Consider the following 17,805-nt stretch of genomic DNA (forward strand, 5'->3'; position numbering starts at 1 on the left):
AAATGTTAGACTGTCAAGGGTTTAAAGTAGTTACACACTTATATGTTTTCTATGGTGATAGGACGTATACGCCACATGTAGGCAAATGTATATATTTCTTTGAAAATAATAAATATTGTATATTAGTACCCCAAAAATTGCCGAGGATTTCTTCTTTAATTGGCTGTTTTTTCACCCTAATTGAGAAAGAAGAAAAATAAATAGCCAAGACGTGACAACTTTTTATGCATATTTATGAATAGGACACGTCCTAAAACTGTAACTACAGAAATACTATTCAACTGATTACATGCGTATATCCATAGCTATATTATGTATAATATAATAAGTATAATAAATCATTTTATATATTTTATTATAAATGTTGACAGTTTTCAAGGCTTATTTTTTAATTTTTTCCCTTATAAGAACAATAATAGTGGATCTTGTTATAAGTCATTTTTATGGCTGAACATTTTTGTAAAAAAATTGAAATAGTTATGTAATAGACACTAGACAGTATAAATAGTTCTATAACCTCTTGATTACTATTTATAATATGTGTAATAATATATATATATATATATGTAGTATTTATTGATGTATACAATATCTAATATATTTTATTATTATATAATAGCTATAATAGGTATATTTAAATATATTATATATTATTTCAATTTAGTTTTACATTTTTAAGTTAAAAAAGATTATATTAACTATATTTTAATCTATAGGTATATATCATAATCATATTAAGAACACCAGGTGGCTGATTGTAATACACGTTTAACTATTTAAGTTTACTGATTCAGAGATTTTTATTCTTGTTTAATATTCAAGCTTTAGTGTTGTACTACTGTTACCTACGCGGGGTATGTTATTAGTTTGATTTTGATTACTTCTAAGGTCGCCCGACCTACAGAAAAAAAACAAAGGTCAAAACCCGAGGCGGCATCTATTGAATTTTTTTTTATAAATTATAACTAAGTACTCAAGGTGACAAGGTATATAGTGGTATCCATAGACACATGTACGTGGACTTAAAATTCTTAAAAACTTTAATTAGAACACGAAAGTTCACGTTTTATAGGCTCAAAATATTTACATACTTTTTTTTTATTTAAATACAGAATACACGCAGATGGTAAAAATATAATACTATTTTTTAAATTACCTATATAAAATTATTATTAAGTTATTTATAAAATTACAGCTTAAATACAGTTTAAATCAATCTATGACATTTTGTATACAAAATACCCTTATTGCAAATACAAATACATAACAAGTCCGTATGTTAGTAAATTTAATATACATAATATAATATTTTGGTGTGTATTTGGAATTATTTTTATTGATAAGGATAACTATATAGTATAGTTACATATAAATATATAGATAAATACTTAAGCGTATAGTCACTAACAGACGACTGTCAATATCTTATCATATCATGATTAAGCGGTGTGCATAATTATACATATCATATTGTAATATGTTTTTCGTCAAAATGTTTACCACCATAGGTGCATGGTATATCGTATATATCATACGATTTATACGATTATCGAGATATTATAATTATGTATCAACATTTTTATAATGTGAACTGTATATCGACTCGCTTATGTCGTACTGACTATATAGCAGTAATTTTATATATTTATTATTCTCGTATTTATCAAAACGTGTCTTTAAAAATTTTACGCGCGTGGATCGAATGATCTCATAATATATCGGACCATAAACTTTTGACCACTTTTCCAACAACAATAATAATGATAATAATTAGACGAACATTATATTGATTAACGCGTAGGTATTGATCGTTTGCACGGGGTCAGCGTGTTTAGTGTTGTTGATGTTTGTATTGAATAATAATATAATGTAATCTATATTTTACATTATGATATAATCCTTCCACAAACTACGCGTTTTTACTATAGTAAGTCGTATATTTGTGTAAAATACTTTTAAAATGTTCATACAATTGTATGCTCATCATTTAATAAACTATACATAGATACTGTGTTATTATTTATATTTTGAACATTTTTTAAAAGCAATATAGTCGTATTATTTTATTTCCATAAGTTTCTTTTTACGCAAACATTTTATCACCTTCGTGCCTCGTGGTATTGGACTGGATTTGGAAACCATTCCGGAAATCGAATATTATTTGATTTTATTAATCGAGTATAACATTTTGCTTTTACTAATAAACATAATTTATTAAAAAATAAAAGAACGATTTCGTTAGAAATGTTTAAAGAAAATAGAAATCATGTACATATTGCACAGCATCCGATTGATTGATTACGCAATAAGTGCACTTTAACTATAGAAGCATTCAAGCATATATGTTTAATAATTATTAATCGTAATCGTCGGGAAAAAATATAATTATGTTCGTTAAATTAAAACCTTGTGTCCAAACTGTATGCTATTATGACGCATTTTTCGATCGTACGACGTAAAATAATCTCGGACTAAGCCAAATCAATAAGAGTTAATTATTAGAACCCTGATGATGATAATCATATTAAATATAATGATTTATTTAGGACGCTATCCGAGTGTCCAATTGTGATCAAGAAAGACACCTTTGAGAGAGAGGAGCTGGTAAATTTTAACATCGCAAATTATGTATAGGAACATAAAATATTCAAGTTTGAGACAAAATTATTTTATTGGTGCGGGGACACGTGATATGAACCTACCATATGTATAGTATTATAGTAACGACATATATACATTTTCCATAAATTTATCATCATGTATTACAAACAATACAAACAATATATAATGTATGTATTATTATATATTTATAATTTTATCAATTTAATTGGTATACGTACAAAACGTTTGGTTTTTAAACATATAAGTTTAGAACACCTTATTATATTCTCGTTATGTCTATTTTGTCCGTTAGTTACCATTTACCAGTACGGCAGTACATATAGTTATACAAATGTTACAATTCAACTATTGTTTATATTAAGATAATTACTTATCGAATGAGTATTTAATAATAAGGATTCATACTAGTCGGTATTAAAAAATAGGTACCAAAATATAAATAGGTTACGAAATTCTTTTTAAACTGTATGTGTATATGGAACTACCTATATATAGTTTATACTTTATTGCGTTGTATATAAAAATACGAACGTAGAAACCGGAAGTTATAATATTATAATATAGTTTGAACTTTGTAGTTGTGTTAATACTTTTGACAGTTGTGCCGACGAATTGCACAATCACATCGCCGTGTATAGGAACTAACCTATACGTAGTATGTGCTGAAAAATTCATAAACGCGGTATATCATCACGAATTCATATTATAGCATTTATAAAGCCCCCGCAACGGGATAATCGATGAGGCTCGGGTATAGGGGTGAAAAGAGGCCGCGTTACGATGGTCGTATAAGAAAATCGAAAAAAATAAAAATCATCTCGATAATAATAACAACATGACGCGCATATTATTATAATATTATACGACGCGCACTCGTTCGCTCGTACATATTATAATATATATAATATACGCACACGCTCACTCGTATTATAATACACGTCCTATATCATTAAGCGCGCGTGTAACAAGTGAGCGGCGGACGCCGCGGGCGGCGTATAATATTGGGAGTTTTATTTTCCTCCGCGCCTTCCTCGCTTCGTGTACGGCCACCGCCGCCGCACGCAGCCTCTCGATAACCGAGTCACGACCGTCGCCGCCGTCGTGGTAGTCACACGGCCCGCGCGCGTGCGTGCAGAAGACGCTTACCACACGGCGCGCGCGTTTGGACTCGCGCGCGCCCGCGACCGATGCGGCGCGGCCACGACGAAATAATAACGACGATGATAATATTATTATTATAACCGGTCGCACGCCCTCGCAGCGGCGGCGCGCACGAAAAACGGAATCTCGAGTCTACAATATATTATTATTGTATATTTTATTTTTATACACGCTGCAGACGGTATAAACTGCAGCAGCATACCGCGGTATAGACCCGTGTCGTGTTTGGCAGGAGTCATGGGATGCAAATGATGCGATGCGCACAGGTCCTCAAGTGGTTTTAAAGGCCTGTGCACTGTGCAGGTGATGTCCTATAGACTAGACCTAGACGCATGTCTTAACTTTGTATAAGGAATACAATTATTGATAATAATGCATTACTATGGATACATTTAAAAAGAAATTACCCGAACTTATAACTTTTCTAGACACTATCATAACCGTGAGTCGACTTAAAGGATCGCACGATGAGCCACGTAGAGGTACCTAGTTAAAATACTTTCTTCCTTTAAATCCATCATCTTCATTTTTATAGTTTTATCAAACACCGAAAAATATACGATTCATCTGCATCATAATATCTACATTTATAAATAGCAATTGGTTTTTTTTTTGTAGGGATTAATGAGCTTCCATAATATTAGTAGTTAACAGTTATACCCTGGGCTCCTAAAGCTTAGATCTGGCTCTTCGGGGTAATAGTGTAACAAAACGGCGCCCCTTGCGTACATGACTATACGATTCTTCGACATTATAGACCGATTTAACCGATAAAGCCTCGGAAAATGTGAGAAACTGTTGCTATTCATCTTTTTATTATAAACAATTTAAGAAGAAAATAAACTATCAAACATTAATGTTATTTATAGTATAAAAACAATTTAAAAATTCGTCGTAAATTTGCCCATGGGTTCGTATATTATAATCGCCCTGTATAGTATATAAACTATAAAGTGACCGGTCGTTAAAAAAATGGAGAGGATAAAATTTAATATCATTATAATATAATTCACGACCGGCCTCATCCGCGCGCACACGGCGGCACACGCGCGGTTGATAGTGCCGCGCGATAATAACGATATATTATTACGTACGTATGACGCCGCAGTCTTCCTGCGCGCGCGTGACGATCTGTATGTGTGTGAAATAATATAATATATTAAAATAATATGTATAAATGAGTGTACAAACGTAGATTTACGTCTATGTGTGTGTGTGTACAAAAATATACATGTGTATAGTGTATATAACGCGCGACGGCCTCCGGCTCATCGAGACCGGTTTTTAACAACAATATAATATACGTATATATAATAAGGGGAAAAAAAGTTCACAGCCACCGCTTTTTAGCGAGACGGTCGACTGAGAGAGAAAAACCGAGAGAGAAGACGCTAAGCGAGACAGCCGAACGACGACTAATAACGAGAGCCCTCGGGGGCGCCAATATTAAGAGGACTAAACGAGGATGTGTAAATGTGTTGTGTCCGTCTTACAAACGTACAACAAATTATAATAAACTTGCGTTCAGTGGAGAAGAGCCTATTTGATGTTGTTAACTATAATAATGCTATTATAACTCGTTTAAAAATTAAATATCTAAAAAAAAACTTAACGTTCAAACACCGATTATTTTACCTATATATGATGAGTTTGATAATAGGTCAATCGCACTGTATTATATTGAAGCATTATAACAACACAAAATGGGTTCTGTTTCATAAATTCATAAATTTTCTGTTGTTTTTTTATAATAAAACGGAAACAATACGTGTGGCCCGTGTGGGTGCGTATAGTAATAATAGGTAAAATATAAATAATAACAAGTATACAATAATGTTACATATTATACGACTTACGGCTTTGAGCGTGTTGCAACGTGAATATTGTTTTTGATTTACCTATATACTCTCACGGAATCTATTATACTCGCTAGATCGGGGTTTCCCAGATAATAAACGCTGTTCCTATAATCTTTGTACGACGTATAGTCCAACCGACCGTAAAACGCCGGTATCATAACTAATAAACCGTTTCGTGTTTTTGTAAAAAAAATACGCGTTTCAATAATTATCTTATACCTATTATGTAGGAACCGACAGAATAATACTCCTAATAATTTACGATTCAAGTGCTTGCGAGCCCGTGACGCCGTGATCGCTATTTATACCTATTATTATTTTTAAAAACAATTTATCATCAATTTTATTTCTTTGAAACTCGTTAAGTTCGGCTTATTTTATCTTTCATTTTTATGTTCAATTGTAGACGTTTTAAAGATATGGATATTTTATTGACTGCATTATTATAAAAGAATTATTTCAGAAGCTATATATACCTATAAAAACGATCTATGTGTTTTTACAATATTTTACAATATGCACCGAAAATAATTACGTATATTTTATTAATACCTTCAGATTTTGTTTATTTTTTACATTTTGAATTTTTCTTTCATTTAATAGATACTATAATAGTAGACTAGTATATTCTATAAAGTTTTTATCAAAGGTAGATTTAAAAATCAAAAATGGCGTTTTTAAAGAGTGAAAACCTATAAACATTTAAAATATTGCATAAGATGTTGTTGAAAATAAGAATAGTAAATAATAACTAATAATTAGTATAATATAACACCTTTTTACAAATTAAGTATGTTTATAATGAGAAATAGATTTTTGAAATAGTGTTAGCCATGGGCGCCCACAGGAAATTTATCAGGGAGGGGCATAATGAAAATTGATAAATTAATAAAATTAATAAAAATTGATTAAACACCAAAAAATACATTAAAAAATGTTTATTCCTTGTAAACTACAAAATGAGTTAGAATTATATGAAATCAAATACCAACCCCACACTCTAAAGTAAAAACTTGTTCTTGTAGCATATACAATATTTTTACCTAAAAAGGAATGAAGAAACATTTAATAGTTTCAAGTATTAACTACATTAAGTATTCAATATTATGGTTAGTTATTTTTTGAACATCTTAATTGACATAAGACAACATTTTTTTTATTCACCCAGTCATAATTTCTTTAAAAGTTACTGGGGTTGTCAAAAATAAATTATTTTTATTATTCTTACAATTGTAATAAAATTGTTTTTGATCTTAAAGAAAAAAAATAAGATCGTTTTTTTAACTTTACACTTAAATACTTACAGTTAATTTTTAAAAATATAATTTTACAATCGTAGTACATATACCAATAAAACGTTACATGACCTCTGAATCAGAGGCTGGTCATATAAGGAGAAAATATACTGTTGCAGCTTATTAGATGACGAAATTGTTAATTTATATATAATCTTAATTATTCATGAACATATTTAGTGGGGGAGGGGGGATAATCTTTTAAATAAATAAAAATATGTTATTTGCATCCCCAGATCTCGAATGAAATATTTGATTATTTAGGCGTACTAAGATATTGATTTGTCATGGAGTTAATATTAAGGGGATCTAGGATAAAGGTTCTGGTCTATTAGCTTCTTTGAATAATATTCTTGTATATCTTGCACTCGGGAAACCCCAAATAATTTTTAAGTTTATGTAGTTTTCATCCAATAAAAGAGATTTAGAAATCTACATCTACCTATATATATATGGAATGAATTTTACTACTTGAATGGCTAATTTCGAAAAAGCTACATGTATTGTTATTTTAAATATGTTTCATGATTGTAAAACTGTGTGTTGATTTTTTCGTGTAAACTGAAGTTTTAGACACAAAAATTAAAAAAAAACACACATCATTGTAAAATCAATACATTCATCACTCCGTTCAGAATCTAAAAAAAAGTTTTATAAAATAAATACAAAGAAAAATGCAAGAAGTTTGAAATAGGTTAAAATATATTATATATAGCTTTTCTGTATACTACTGTTAGAAGTTGGACATGGATTTAATAATTAAAATATCTAAAATACTCCAATATTGAATATAAAACTTACTTTTTCTAATATTTTTTACGGCTATACTTATAGTATATACCAAGCATTTAATTAATTGCTTATATTACTGTATACGAAATCATATAAATGTTGTTAAATTAAATAGTACACAATTAAAAAAAAAAAGAATTACTAGCATACTGGTATTTGAACCTATACCGATTGTTAAATACTAAATCGGTCCGATTGATATTTTTTTATCAACAACTATTCATAGGCACAACCAATAAAAAGTGTTGCAAAAGCATATACGAATTTAGACTATTATTTTTTTCGCTTCTCCTTTATGCCATATACTTATTTCTGTAATGTTCCCATTGCTGTCACCAATCGAAAGAAGTCTGTATATTATGAAAACACTGTGACTAATTAAAAAGAACGCAGATGTGTGCAAAAAAATACACTAAAAATAAATCGAGAAAAATCCGCACGAAACCATATTTGGGTCGGGGGAGTGCGCATTTTTGTGCGTGTGGCCATCCCCCCACGTCAACGCAACCGGTTCTTGGATGGACTGATGTTGTTATTGCTTTGTGGAGCCTATAAAAAAAAAATAAGAATAATAAATAAATAAGAATAAAAAATTGAAAAAGAAAATAATACGTTTACGTTTATTTTTGGTGAGACTGCTGTCAAAAAATAAAAATATAAAAAGCCAAAATAAAAAGTATCGGTCTTAAAATATCGTTTAACGACCGGCGGCAACGAACGAAAAAAAACGTGGAGCCACCATTTATATTATTCTGCGCTGTGTAGTTTTTTTTTTTTTTATTTTAATAATATAATCATATTTTACGACTTATTAAAAAAAATCACGGACACCAAAACGACACCCGGCGACACGATGGAATAATTGGTAATTTTTTTGTTTTGTTCTCGTATATACGTCTTAGTTTTTCTTCTCTTTTACTCTTATTCTTTCCCTACCTATACTCAACAGAATTCTCCGTCGGTCGTAAAAAACCGCCTTTATAGCCGCCTTTCACCATGTGTCGTACACGACGATGGTGGCGGCGACGGCACAGTTCTTAGTGTAGTTAAACTTTTATTAGGTAGACACTCCCGAAATTTTTATTTCTGGCCACCTTGGACTGGACTCCCTTCCTTCTGCCAAACACACATATACCACCACTATTTAATTATATCGTTTTCTTTCTCATGGTTTAAAGAGGGATTTCCTTGTTCTCTGTTGTTTCTTTTTTATTAATCTGCAAGCAAACGATATTCAATAACACGTATACAGTATACACGTGCTACGAATTATTTTTGTTTTTATTAATCTTTAAGTATTTTACTTCATTCTAACAAATATATTACAGACTATATTCTAATAGAACTGTAGCGTCTAAGAAAATATCTAACACGACATCCGAATAGTATTTGTTGGTAATGTTTAATTAATTAATTAATTAATGAAAACAAATTATATCATGCACGGTGGATATTTTAATATCGGACAAATAATATTGAACAAACGAACTTATTAGTTATTTTAGTTGAAAAATAAGTTCTTAAGAGAAAATAAAAAACAAAGTCCTTTGATAAATGAAATAAATAAATCTATATTATATCAAGAACGCTCTACTCAGGATACGAACATATTTTTTAGTATTTAAAACTTAGAATCTCTAAAATCACGCATAAATAATACTTATAGAAATTTTTTTTTTAAATTAATAAACAACGAGATTGATGATTCATTTTTACTTAACCAAATAAATTTTAAAATGAATACTCATAACTTATGCAATAATGATTTATTTTATGTCCTACATTTCTCTCAGAGGTACATGTTAAATGACCCCTTAAATATTTTGATGTTTTGCAGAAACAATCAAATTTTAATACACTATTAAAATAATCATGTAATTAACAAACATCGTAATTGTTATTTAATTTTCTTATTTTGTGTCACATAACTCCACTCTGTCTCCCACTTTTTAGGTTTATATAATACGTAATCATTATTTTTTACTATTTTTTATTCCTTATATTATTTGTATTACTTATATTGAATTATTTAAAAATATGTTAATTGTCAATTATTATCATACTATTATTGTAAATTGGACATTGTCCGTATGAATATTAAATAAAAAAAATAACCAAAAACATTGGGAATTTTTATAAGCTACCATGTATAATCATATGAATGTTGGAAATCGTTGTATTCCTAATATTAGCTACTATATAGTTGGCATTATTTATAAATTTTTAATCTATAAGTTTACTGAAATGTCAACTTAGTTATTCGTGTATCTATAGTTGTAAAAAACACTATAACATTAATTTTTAATAACTGCTTATGTGTATACATTATTTGATTAAGCATTTAAGCCATTACATTTTTGTGCAATTACAAATATAAAATCATTAAATATAGGTTTTTGTAATTAATAAACGACTTATTGCACAAGGATATATTATACAACTCAACAAGATGCGGTATGCACCCTGCATGTTAAATAGAGAAAGGATGAACGCTATAATTTATAAGATTTACTTTCATTATAAAATATACATTATAAACATATTATTGTTATGTACAAAAGAAAAAATAATTTGACTTTAAAGCATTTTTTTAAAATACTTTTTACTGGAAAATGGAAATGATAATTTTTTGAACTCAAATCCATAAAACATGCGTGTGTGAAGATAAATTTCAGATATCAAACAAAAATAAAATAATTAAAAACTACGAAGTTCAGAAGTCCTAACAAACATGTTCAACAAGCAAACAACCGAACAGTATTTTATTTTAAGAGTTAAAATCAGCTCTATGACATGGTCCGGGACGACCATCCAATATATTTGTTGATCTCCATGTACATGTCACGTTTAGTTTTAAACAGGCGCTCGAAATGTTTCTTGTTAAATGAGTGTCTGCCTACCACGTAAACATGTCGGTCCGTCTCCAACTGATATTTTATCTACAACACACATATTTAAGTAACATGGCATTATGTCATTTTTGGACAATATATAACTTTGTCACGTCGTAATTTTTTATTAGACAATAATAGCTTATGTAAATGTAAGTTAGTTAAATAAAATAAATATGTTATCAACTTACGTACACCGCCGGAAGTGACAATAAATGCGTTACTTTTACTGTGAAATACGCGCTTACCGTTACTTGAGGAATCGGATACTCATTGGTAGACACTGAAAACTCTGCCTGTAATGTTATAGGGATGTCAGCACAAGAATTCTTATAAATGCAAAAGCAAATTATACACAATTTTAAATGTTGTGTGTATATATATATACATATATTAATTAAATTAAAAAAACGTTTTATTACCGCTGTTTGTTAACATTGATACAATTTATAGTATTAAATTTAAATATTTTTTCGAAGTATAAATTAAAATTTATTGGAAAATAAATATTTTTAATCTTTAAAGTTTTTTTCTTATTCTTAAAAGTTTAGATAATAAAAATAATTTTATTAATATTTTAAAATCAATTATACTTTTAGCAGATTCAAGCTTAAACTTTGTAAAATATAAATGTCTTTTAATAGTTTGAAATAATATCGTTAAGTTTACCTTATAACTGTGACAAGAAACATCAATCATTTTCAGTGATGACTTCTCAACACTGTATGTGTATTTTTTTTCCAAGTTCCAATACTGTTTTATATAGCCAGAAATATTTTCTATGGCTACCTGGTCGTCAAAAATCCCATTTTCGTTGATCCAACTTGGGTTAGAAAATAATGAACGATTGGATCCTAAAAATGCCCTGTCTTTGCATGCTTGTACGACATATTTATTTATCATTATATTTTCACTTTCATAGCTAGAGTTTGAAAACCGTAATCTAAACGTATTACGAAATGTAACTTGAAGATTATTTTATTGTAATTTGTAATATTTCTAAATTAATTAAATTATTATAATTTTAGTTCTTATTGTTTATAAAGTTGAAAGTTATTACTAATAGGTTTTTTGAAATTGGTGTACATTGTTATACTAATTAAATCATATAAATTTATAGATTTATAGCTATAATATAATTTATTTTAAAGTAACTAACCTAATAATCTATACAAGATGCGGATTTGAATTGATTATAACATTCATACAATTATTGACATATTTTCAGTATCTAAACTAAATTTTTTTAAATAAAACATAAATTATATAATACTCTAAATTCTTATATTAACCTATATAATCTTAAGAGCTTTAATTTTTGTTTTTAAATTTATTTCAATAATGATTTAATGATAATTAAAAATATAATAAAATTTACTATTATACTATTTATATAGATATAGAATACCTAATATAGTTATCAGTTTCCTAATTTACTTATTCATTTTTAAATAGCACTGTGCCGCCCGTTCAGAATCTAAAATCACTCCATTTACAAAATCTTCACTTGTTTTTATTACCGAATTGGAAAAGTGTTCACTTATTCCAGTTGGTACTTTGTAAGACGAACTACGATATTGATGAAGATTTTCATGCAATGGTAAAGGTGTGCACTTAATCAGAGGCATTTTATTTGTCCACAAAATAACTGTCTTACTAGAATCTGTATCGCTTAGCGTTTCAGATGAATCCATAATTTTTTAAAATGTAATGTCGATTTCTTAAAAAATACAATAAAAATTAAAAATTATCAACATAACACGTAGGTAGTCATGTTTTATAAATTATGTCATATGATACCAAAGCACGCATAATTTTTTTTTATTTTTTTTTTTGAAAGAACTCGCACAACTTTTTACTTAATTTGTCTAAAATGCCTTCTTTAATCAGTCTAATCTTACAAAAATAAGATGAAATCACCAATATGTGTTTTTTTGATCCATAGATATTGAGTTATTACTTATTAGTAATTTGTGTTTTTAAACGAAATAATAATACTATAATATTCGGAAAAGCTTAAATATTTCAATATAGAAATTTATATATAGTTATAATTATTATTATAAGAACTTAGACAGTTAGATGATTAATACTCATGCAGAAAGCTGAGTGAAAAAAATAATTGCATGTATGGTGTATAATACTGTATATATATATCAATATCCTACAAATAATACTTTGATGTATTAAGAAATTAAACAAACAAAATATTTAGGTGCCTATTTAAAATAATATTTTTGTAATTAGTATTTATCACATAACAATAATACATTGGTTGTTTTAAAATTATATTATTTTATTAAAATTTAAAATAATGTATATATCTACCTGCTTAATCAAGTTATTTTTAGTTGTAGCAAATTAAAATTGTAAGTAGTCAGTAGATCATAAGTAGGTAATTAAATACATATATACAACTATAGGCAATGAGCAACTATCAAATAGTGACTAGAGAATAATGAATAAATAATAATTGATTTTAATTTTATTTACTACAGTTGTGTTTATAGGTAGCTATAGAAATATTATGATTATGATTGAATTCGACAACAACAATACAAATGTAATTCAATTTTGATTCTATGGAGTTTGATCGTCGTTGCAGATGAACAGTCGTACTAAATGTAGATAATATATTTTTTAGTATTATGACAGTAATTAATTTAAAACTATAAAATATTAAAATTACAATACATATTGTACACAATGTAATCTTTCAGCAAATTATTAAATGTCGTAATGAATTTGATTCATATACATTATGAAATAAAATATATTAAAGTTAAATGTTGATATAATAATATACAAACTATAAGGTATAATAGTTATAAATATTAAAATAAATAAATTGTTACGTAATTTATGTTACTAATTCATGATAGTCATGGTATAATTAACGTACCATACGATCACGTAAAACATTAAAAATACCTAACATGCCATTTAATTATTTTGGAACTCATCGCCAAATAAAAATATCCATAAAGAGTTAATAAAGTTAAAAAAAGATGGTATATAATAATATTAAATATTTTATATTATAACATTTATATAACCCATTAATCATTATTGTGTGAATACAAATATTATTATTTCATTGATAATTATTGTTTACCGTTTCTCATTCATATATTAATTTTGTATTTTCGTCAATTTATTGGTCAAAAAATTATTATTTGTGTTAGACTTGCGCCAGGAGGCATGAGACAAGTATTACAATAATCAAATGGTCAAGGAATTTAAAAACTAAAAAAGTGGTTTGTCTCGACATCTGTGATATATTTGTTAAGTATATAGATCGTTTTTTTGACTTTGACATATTAAGGATTTATCGACTATCATAAATTCATAACCATAAGGTTATGTATCAGTGACAATTTATTAATAATAATTGTTGAATTTAACCATTCCTACAAGGTAAGTATTCAATAGTGACAAACATTTAGCACTACACGTGGAAACTCGGTTTTTTAAATTCTTAATTAATAGGTCATGTTGTGGCATATACAAACTTCTTCGAATGTGTCTAAGCGTATAAATTTAAAAAATAATAGAAGTTGGTAAATTCAACAGTCGGATTGAATCTGAAAATGTTGTAAATTTCACTGATATTTTAAAATTTATAACATTAACACCTATTCTATAATAAATAAATAATAATAATAATAATTTAGCATTAGAATTTACTTTTTTTTAGTGTTCTTGGTTTTTTTAATTTATTTACTTGTAATAAATCTGAATGTTTCTATCATATCTTTTTGGAACTTTTAAAATTTTTTATAGTTTAAACTCTCATTGAAAGCTTTACATTTAAATAGATAATCAATGCTCGCGAATTATGAAGGTTTTGAATTTTTGCGTTTTAGTTACGTAATATTTTTTTTTTATTTATGGTCTTCATAACAATCGTAATCGTAAGAAATACAATTTTCGTTTAGCTCATCTTATATTTGTGTTACTTATAACTTTATGCTTTGTTTGTTATAAATATACAATAATATTGATTTTGATGAAATTCTGTTCTCTGTCGAATTCGGAATTAACTTGTTTGATAATATTGATAATATTACCTCAGAGCATTTTATAGATGAAATTAATGGTTAAGACAATGAGTTGTATTCTTAACTAGGAAGCAATAAATTGTCTACTAGCTTTGCTTTTCTATACCAACGTACATTTCTATCATTTTGCGTACTAATAAATAATAATACAATATTGAATATGACTTATTAGGTCGTCACTCGAGTATACCCATGCGGATATGACCTATGAAAGAAATCAGCTGTAATATTACAACAGTTAATTATAACTTCATAATACGTAGATATGTATAATAACCTGTTGTTCTTAAAATACAGACATTTAAAATCGAACGTCATAACTCATAATATTATACTCACTTGGCGGTTTACGTTGAGACTTTTATTTTGAATGGTTTATTTTATTTGTTTATGTTTAATGTTTCTATGGAACATAGTATTTTATAACATATATATATATATAATGTTATCGTTATGTTGGCGTGTCGAATCTCGTTGAAAATGATGTTCTTGCAGTTTTGATAATGTCCTACACAATACGGAATTGCAGACACCTATTTAAAATCATGACTTAAAGATTTTGAATTATTTTTAATTTGATGATTATGATTTTTAACTTTTGGAACATACGCATTTAATTAGTGAAATATTGGGAACAGGAAATTAAAACATAATTCTATGCAGTACTAAAAAAATTTAAAAGTGATGTTTACTTCCTGTGGCTATTGATATTTTATTACCAGTCGTAAAATATCTGTAATAATATTTTAGTTAAGGACCGGGCAATAGACGTACAGTGTTAGGCTGTGGCCCCTTAGCTGCAGGCTTAGCTCCTAACGACCCGCGGCTACTAGAAAAACGAAACGAATATTATGAATTATTATATTAATTATCAACCATATAGATTGATGGAATCATAACTTTGCAAACTTTGTTTTCTTTAACTTGAAATGACAACCCTATATAGCCATATAGGCTATACACAAGAGCGCCATTTCAGATAGAGCTACCAAATTTTCAAGCAGACAAAACTTTCCCATCACCAAACAACAATATAATAAGTATTAATGACAGAGAAATGTATTATTGTTTTAAAAGATAGAGCGACATTCATTTAAAAAATTCTAGCCTATTTTAGGAAGTCTCATAAACACCATAAATACACAGTTAAAAAGACGTGAAATTAGTTTTTTTCAAAAAACCATCAACCATAACTCATAAGGTGGGCCCTATAAGAAAAATATGTGACTTTTTATACATATGGAATGATTCGGCAATACACCTGATCGTGGATGTGAAGATTCGAAATTCAAAACTCACTCCTTCACTCTAATAATGCGTATAATGTAGTTTTTTCAAAAAACGGTTTTTAGAGGCCTTTTATGATGAATTTTTAAAATATCGAAATTATAATGGTTTTAAAAGATAAGACGGCGTTTCTTTATATATTCTAACCTATTTATATAAGTCTCATAAACACCATACTTATCAAAAATACGTAAAATTAGTTTTTTTTTTTTTAAAAAAAAAACAGTACATAGGTGGCCGTAACCCATATGAGAAAAATAAAATTGATTTTTTTAACATTTTTATGTGTGTATATTGTTTTGACAACACACCTAATAATGGATGTAAATTCTCGAAATTGAAAACTTACTCCTTCACCCAAATATTGCATCACGGAACGTAGGTTTTTCAAAAAAACCATTTTCCGAGGATTTTGATATTGAATTTTTAGAATATCGAAACTATTATGGTTTTAAAAGATGGTGCGACGTTCCTTTATACATTTATACATCTATTTGTAGATGTCTCGCTAACACCGTACACTGTTAAAAACACGTAAAATCGGTTTTTTTTCTTTTGAAAAACCGTCCACAGGTGGCCGTGGTTCCTACATGAAAATTAAATACATGCAGACATTTTTACGTTTTTATACGCATATATATTGATTTGGCAACACACCGTATCGTGAATGTGAAGTTACGAAATTTTACTAAAGCTGTAATACAATATTCAAAACACTTTTTTTGCTTTAAACACTAAAATTGTTTTCGGTAAAATACGTAACCATTAAAAACGGAACGGATTGCTCCGCATATACCAAAACGACGATGATGATGGCGAGTAATAATGATAAATAACGATCGTCGACAGTGACCCAGTGTAGTGCCGCCGATCTGTGCATCATGTTTATGATAAATTGTTTGCCGCTCGTGAAACCGGTCCGGACCGAGCTAAACACGCGCTCGAGTGTATCGGTAACGACCACAAGTGCCGTCGGTACTTAGATGTACCTATGTGTGTGTGTATATATATATATATATATATATATAACACGTACACGCGTAATAAAATCGAGAGATTGACGGAGAGTGATAGAGAGAGAGAAAGAGAACGAGCACGATCCGTGAGCGCTTCGTCGGCCGTCGCGTCTCCGCGGATCGTCGGCGACGGGCGCGTTACGTGACGGATCGGCGTGGGAACAAGCGGACCCGACGGCCGCTGCGCCGCAGACGTGCCGGTCACGCGCGCCCCTCCGGCCGACACCCGCGCGAGAAGTTACGCGGAGGCCGCCGCTTAAGAGTGAAAAAAAAAAATGATGCGGTACGTGCGCGGCACACGCACACACGGAACGGATATCGTATTATTATTATTATTATTATATTATATTATATTATATTATTTTATATTCTTTTCGTTGGCGGCGACGGATTCAATAAACGCGCGCGCAATCTATCTAGGCGGCCGCTCACGCGCGTGCTCTTCTCTCCGCTCGCGCGCGCACGTCTATTTATAACGTCTCGCGTATACCTATATATTGTTATTATATTATAATGTCGATTACGCTCTGTCGTCGTCTCCGTCGTACGCTTTATGTTATTACTATTATCGTTGTTGCGGTTGTTGTTGTCGTCGTCGTCGTCGTCGTCGTTGTCGTCTTCGTCGTATATATTGTCGGCGGAGATGCGGCGCGTTTTTTTCTCATCACCGCAGTTCCCACGGTGTAAACGACCTTTACGGATTATACACCATCAACGCTTTTTTTTCATTCTAATTTTTCGACGTTTTTTTCTTCTGTTTACCGCATCGCGGTGGATTCACCGGAGCTGCCGTTTCGTCCGTTTTATACAATGCGTTCATT

At 29.2% G+C, this 17,805-nt stretch overlaps 1 protein-coding gene across 1 annotated transcript; it reads right to left on the bottom strand.

The window, feature by feature from the left end:
• Positions 1-10,515: 10,515 nt before the first annotated feature.
• Positions 10,516-12,314, bottom strand: LOC132926390 (uncharacterized). The gene is made up of 4 exons (XM_060990743.1): positions 12,058-12,314; positions 11,290-11,563; positions 10,812-10,916; positions 10,516-10,668 (listed from the first exon to the last, which is right to left on the bottom strand). Exons 1-4 carry the CDS (start codon positions 12,312-12,314, stop codon positions 10,516-10,518), a joined length of 789 nt encoding a protein of 262 aa, XP_060846726.1.
• Between the last annotated feature and the right edge of the window lie 5,491 nt (positions 12,315-17,805).

The sequence above is a fragment of the Rhopalosiphum padi genome, chromosome 1 (genome assembly GCF_020882245.1).
Source record: "Rhopalosiphum padi isolate XX-2018 chromosome 1, ASM2088224v1, whole genome shotgun sequence".
Taxonomy (NCBI): domain Eukaryota; kingdom Metazoa; phylum Arthropoda; class Insecta; order Hemiptera; family Aphididae; genus Rhopalosiphum; species Rhopalosiphum padi.

Coding starts and splice junctions, on each gene's coding strand:
- LOC132926390 (XM_060990743.1), bottom strand. CDS start 12,314: ATGGATTCATCTGAAACGCTAAGCGATACAGATTCTAGTAAGACAGTT. Junction 11,564..12,057: donor TGCTATTTAAAAATGAATAA/GTAAATTAGGAA, acceptor TAATACGTTTAG/ATTACGGTTTTCAAACTCTA. Junction 10,917..11,289: donor TTTCTTGTCACAGTTATAAG/GTAAACTTAACG, acceptor ATAACATTACAG/GCAGAGTTTTCAGTGTCTAC.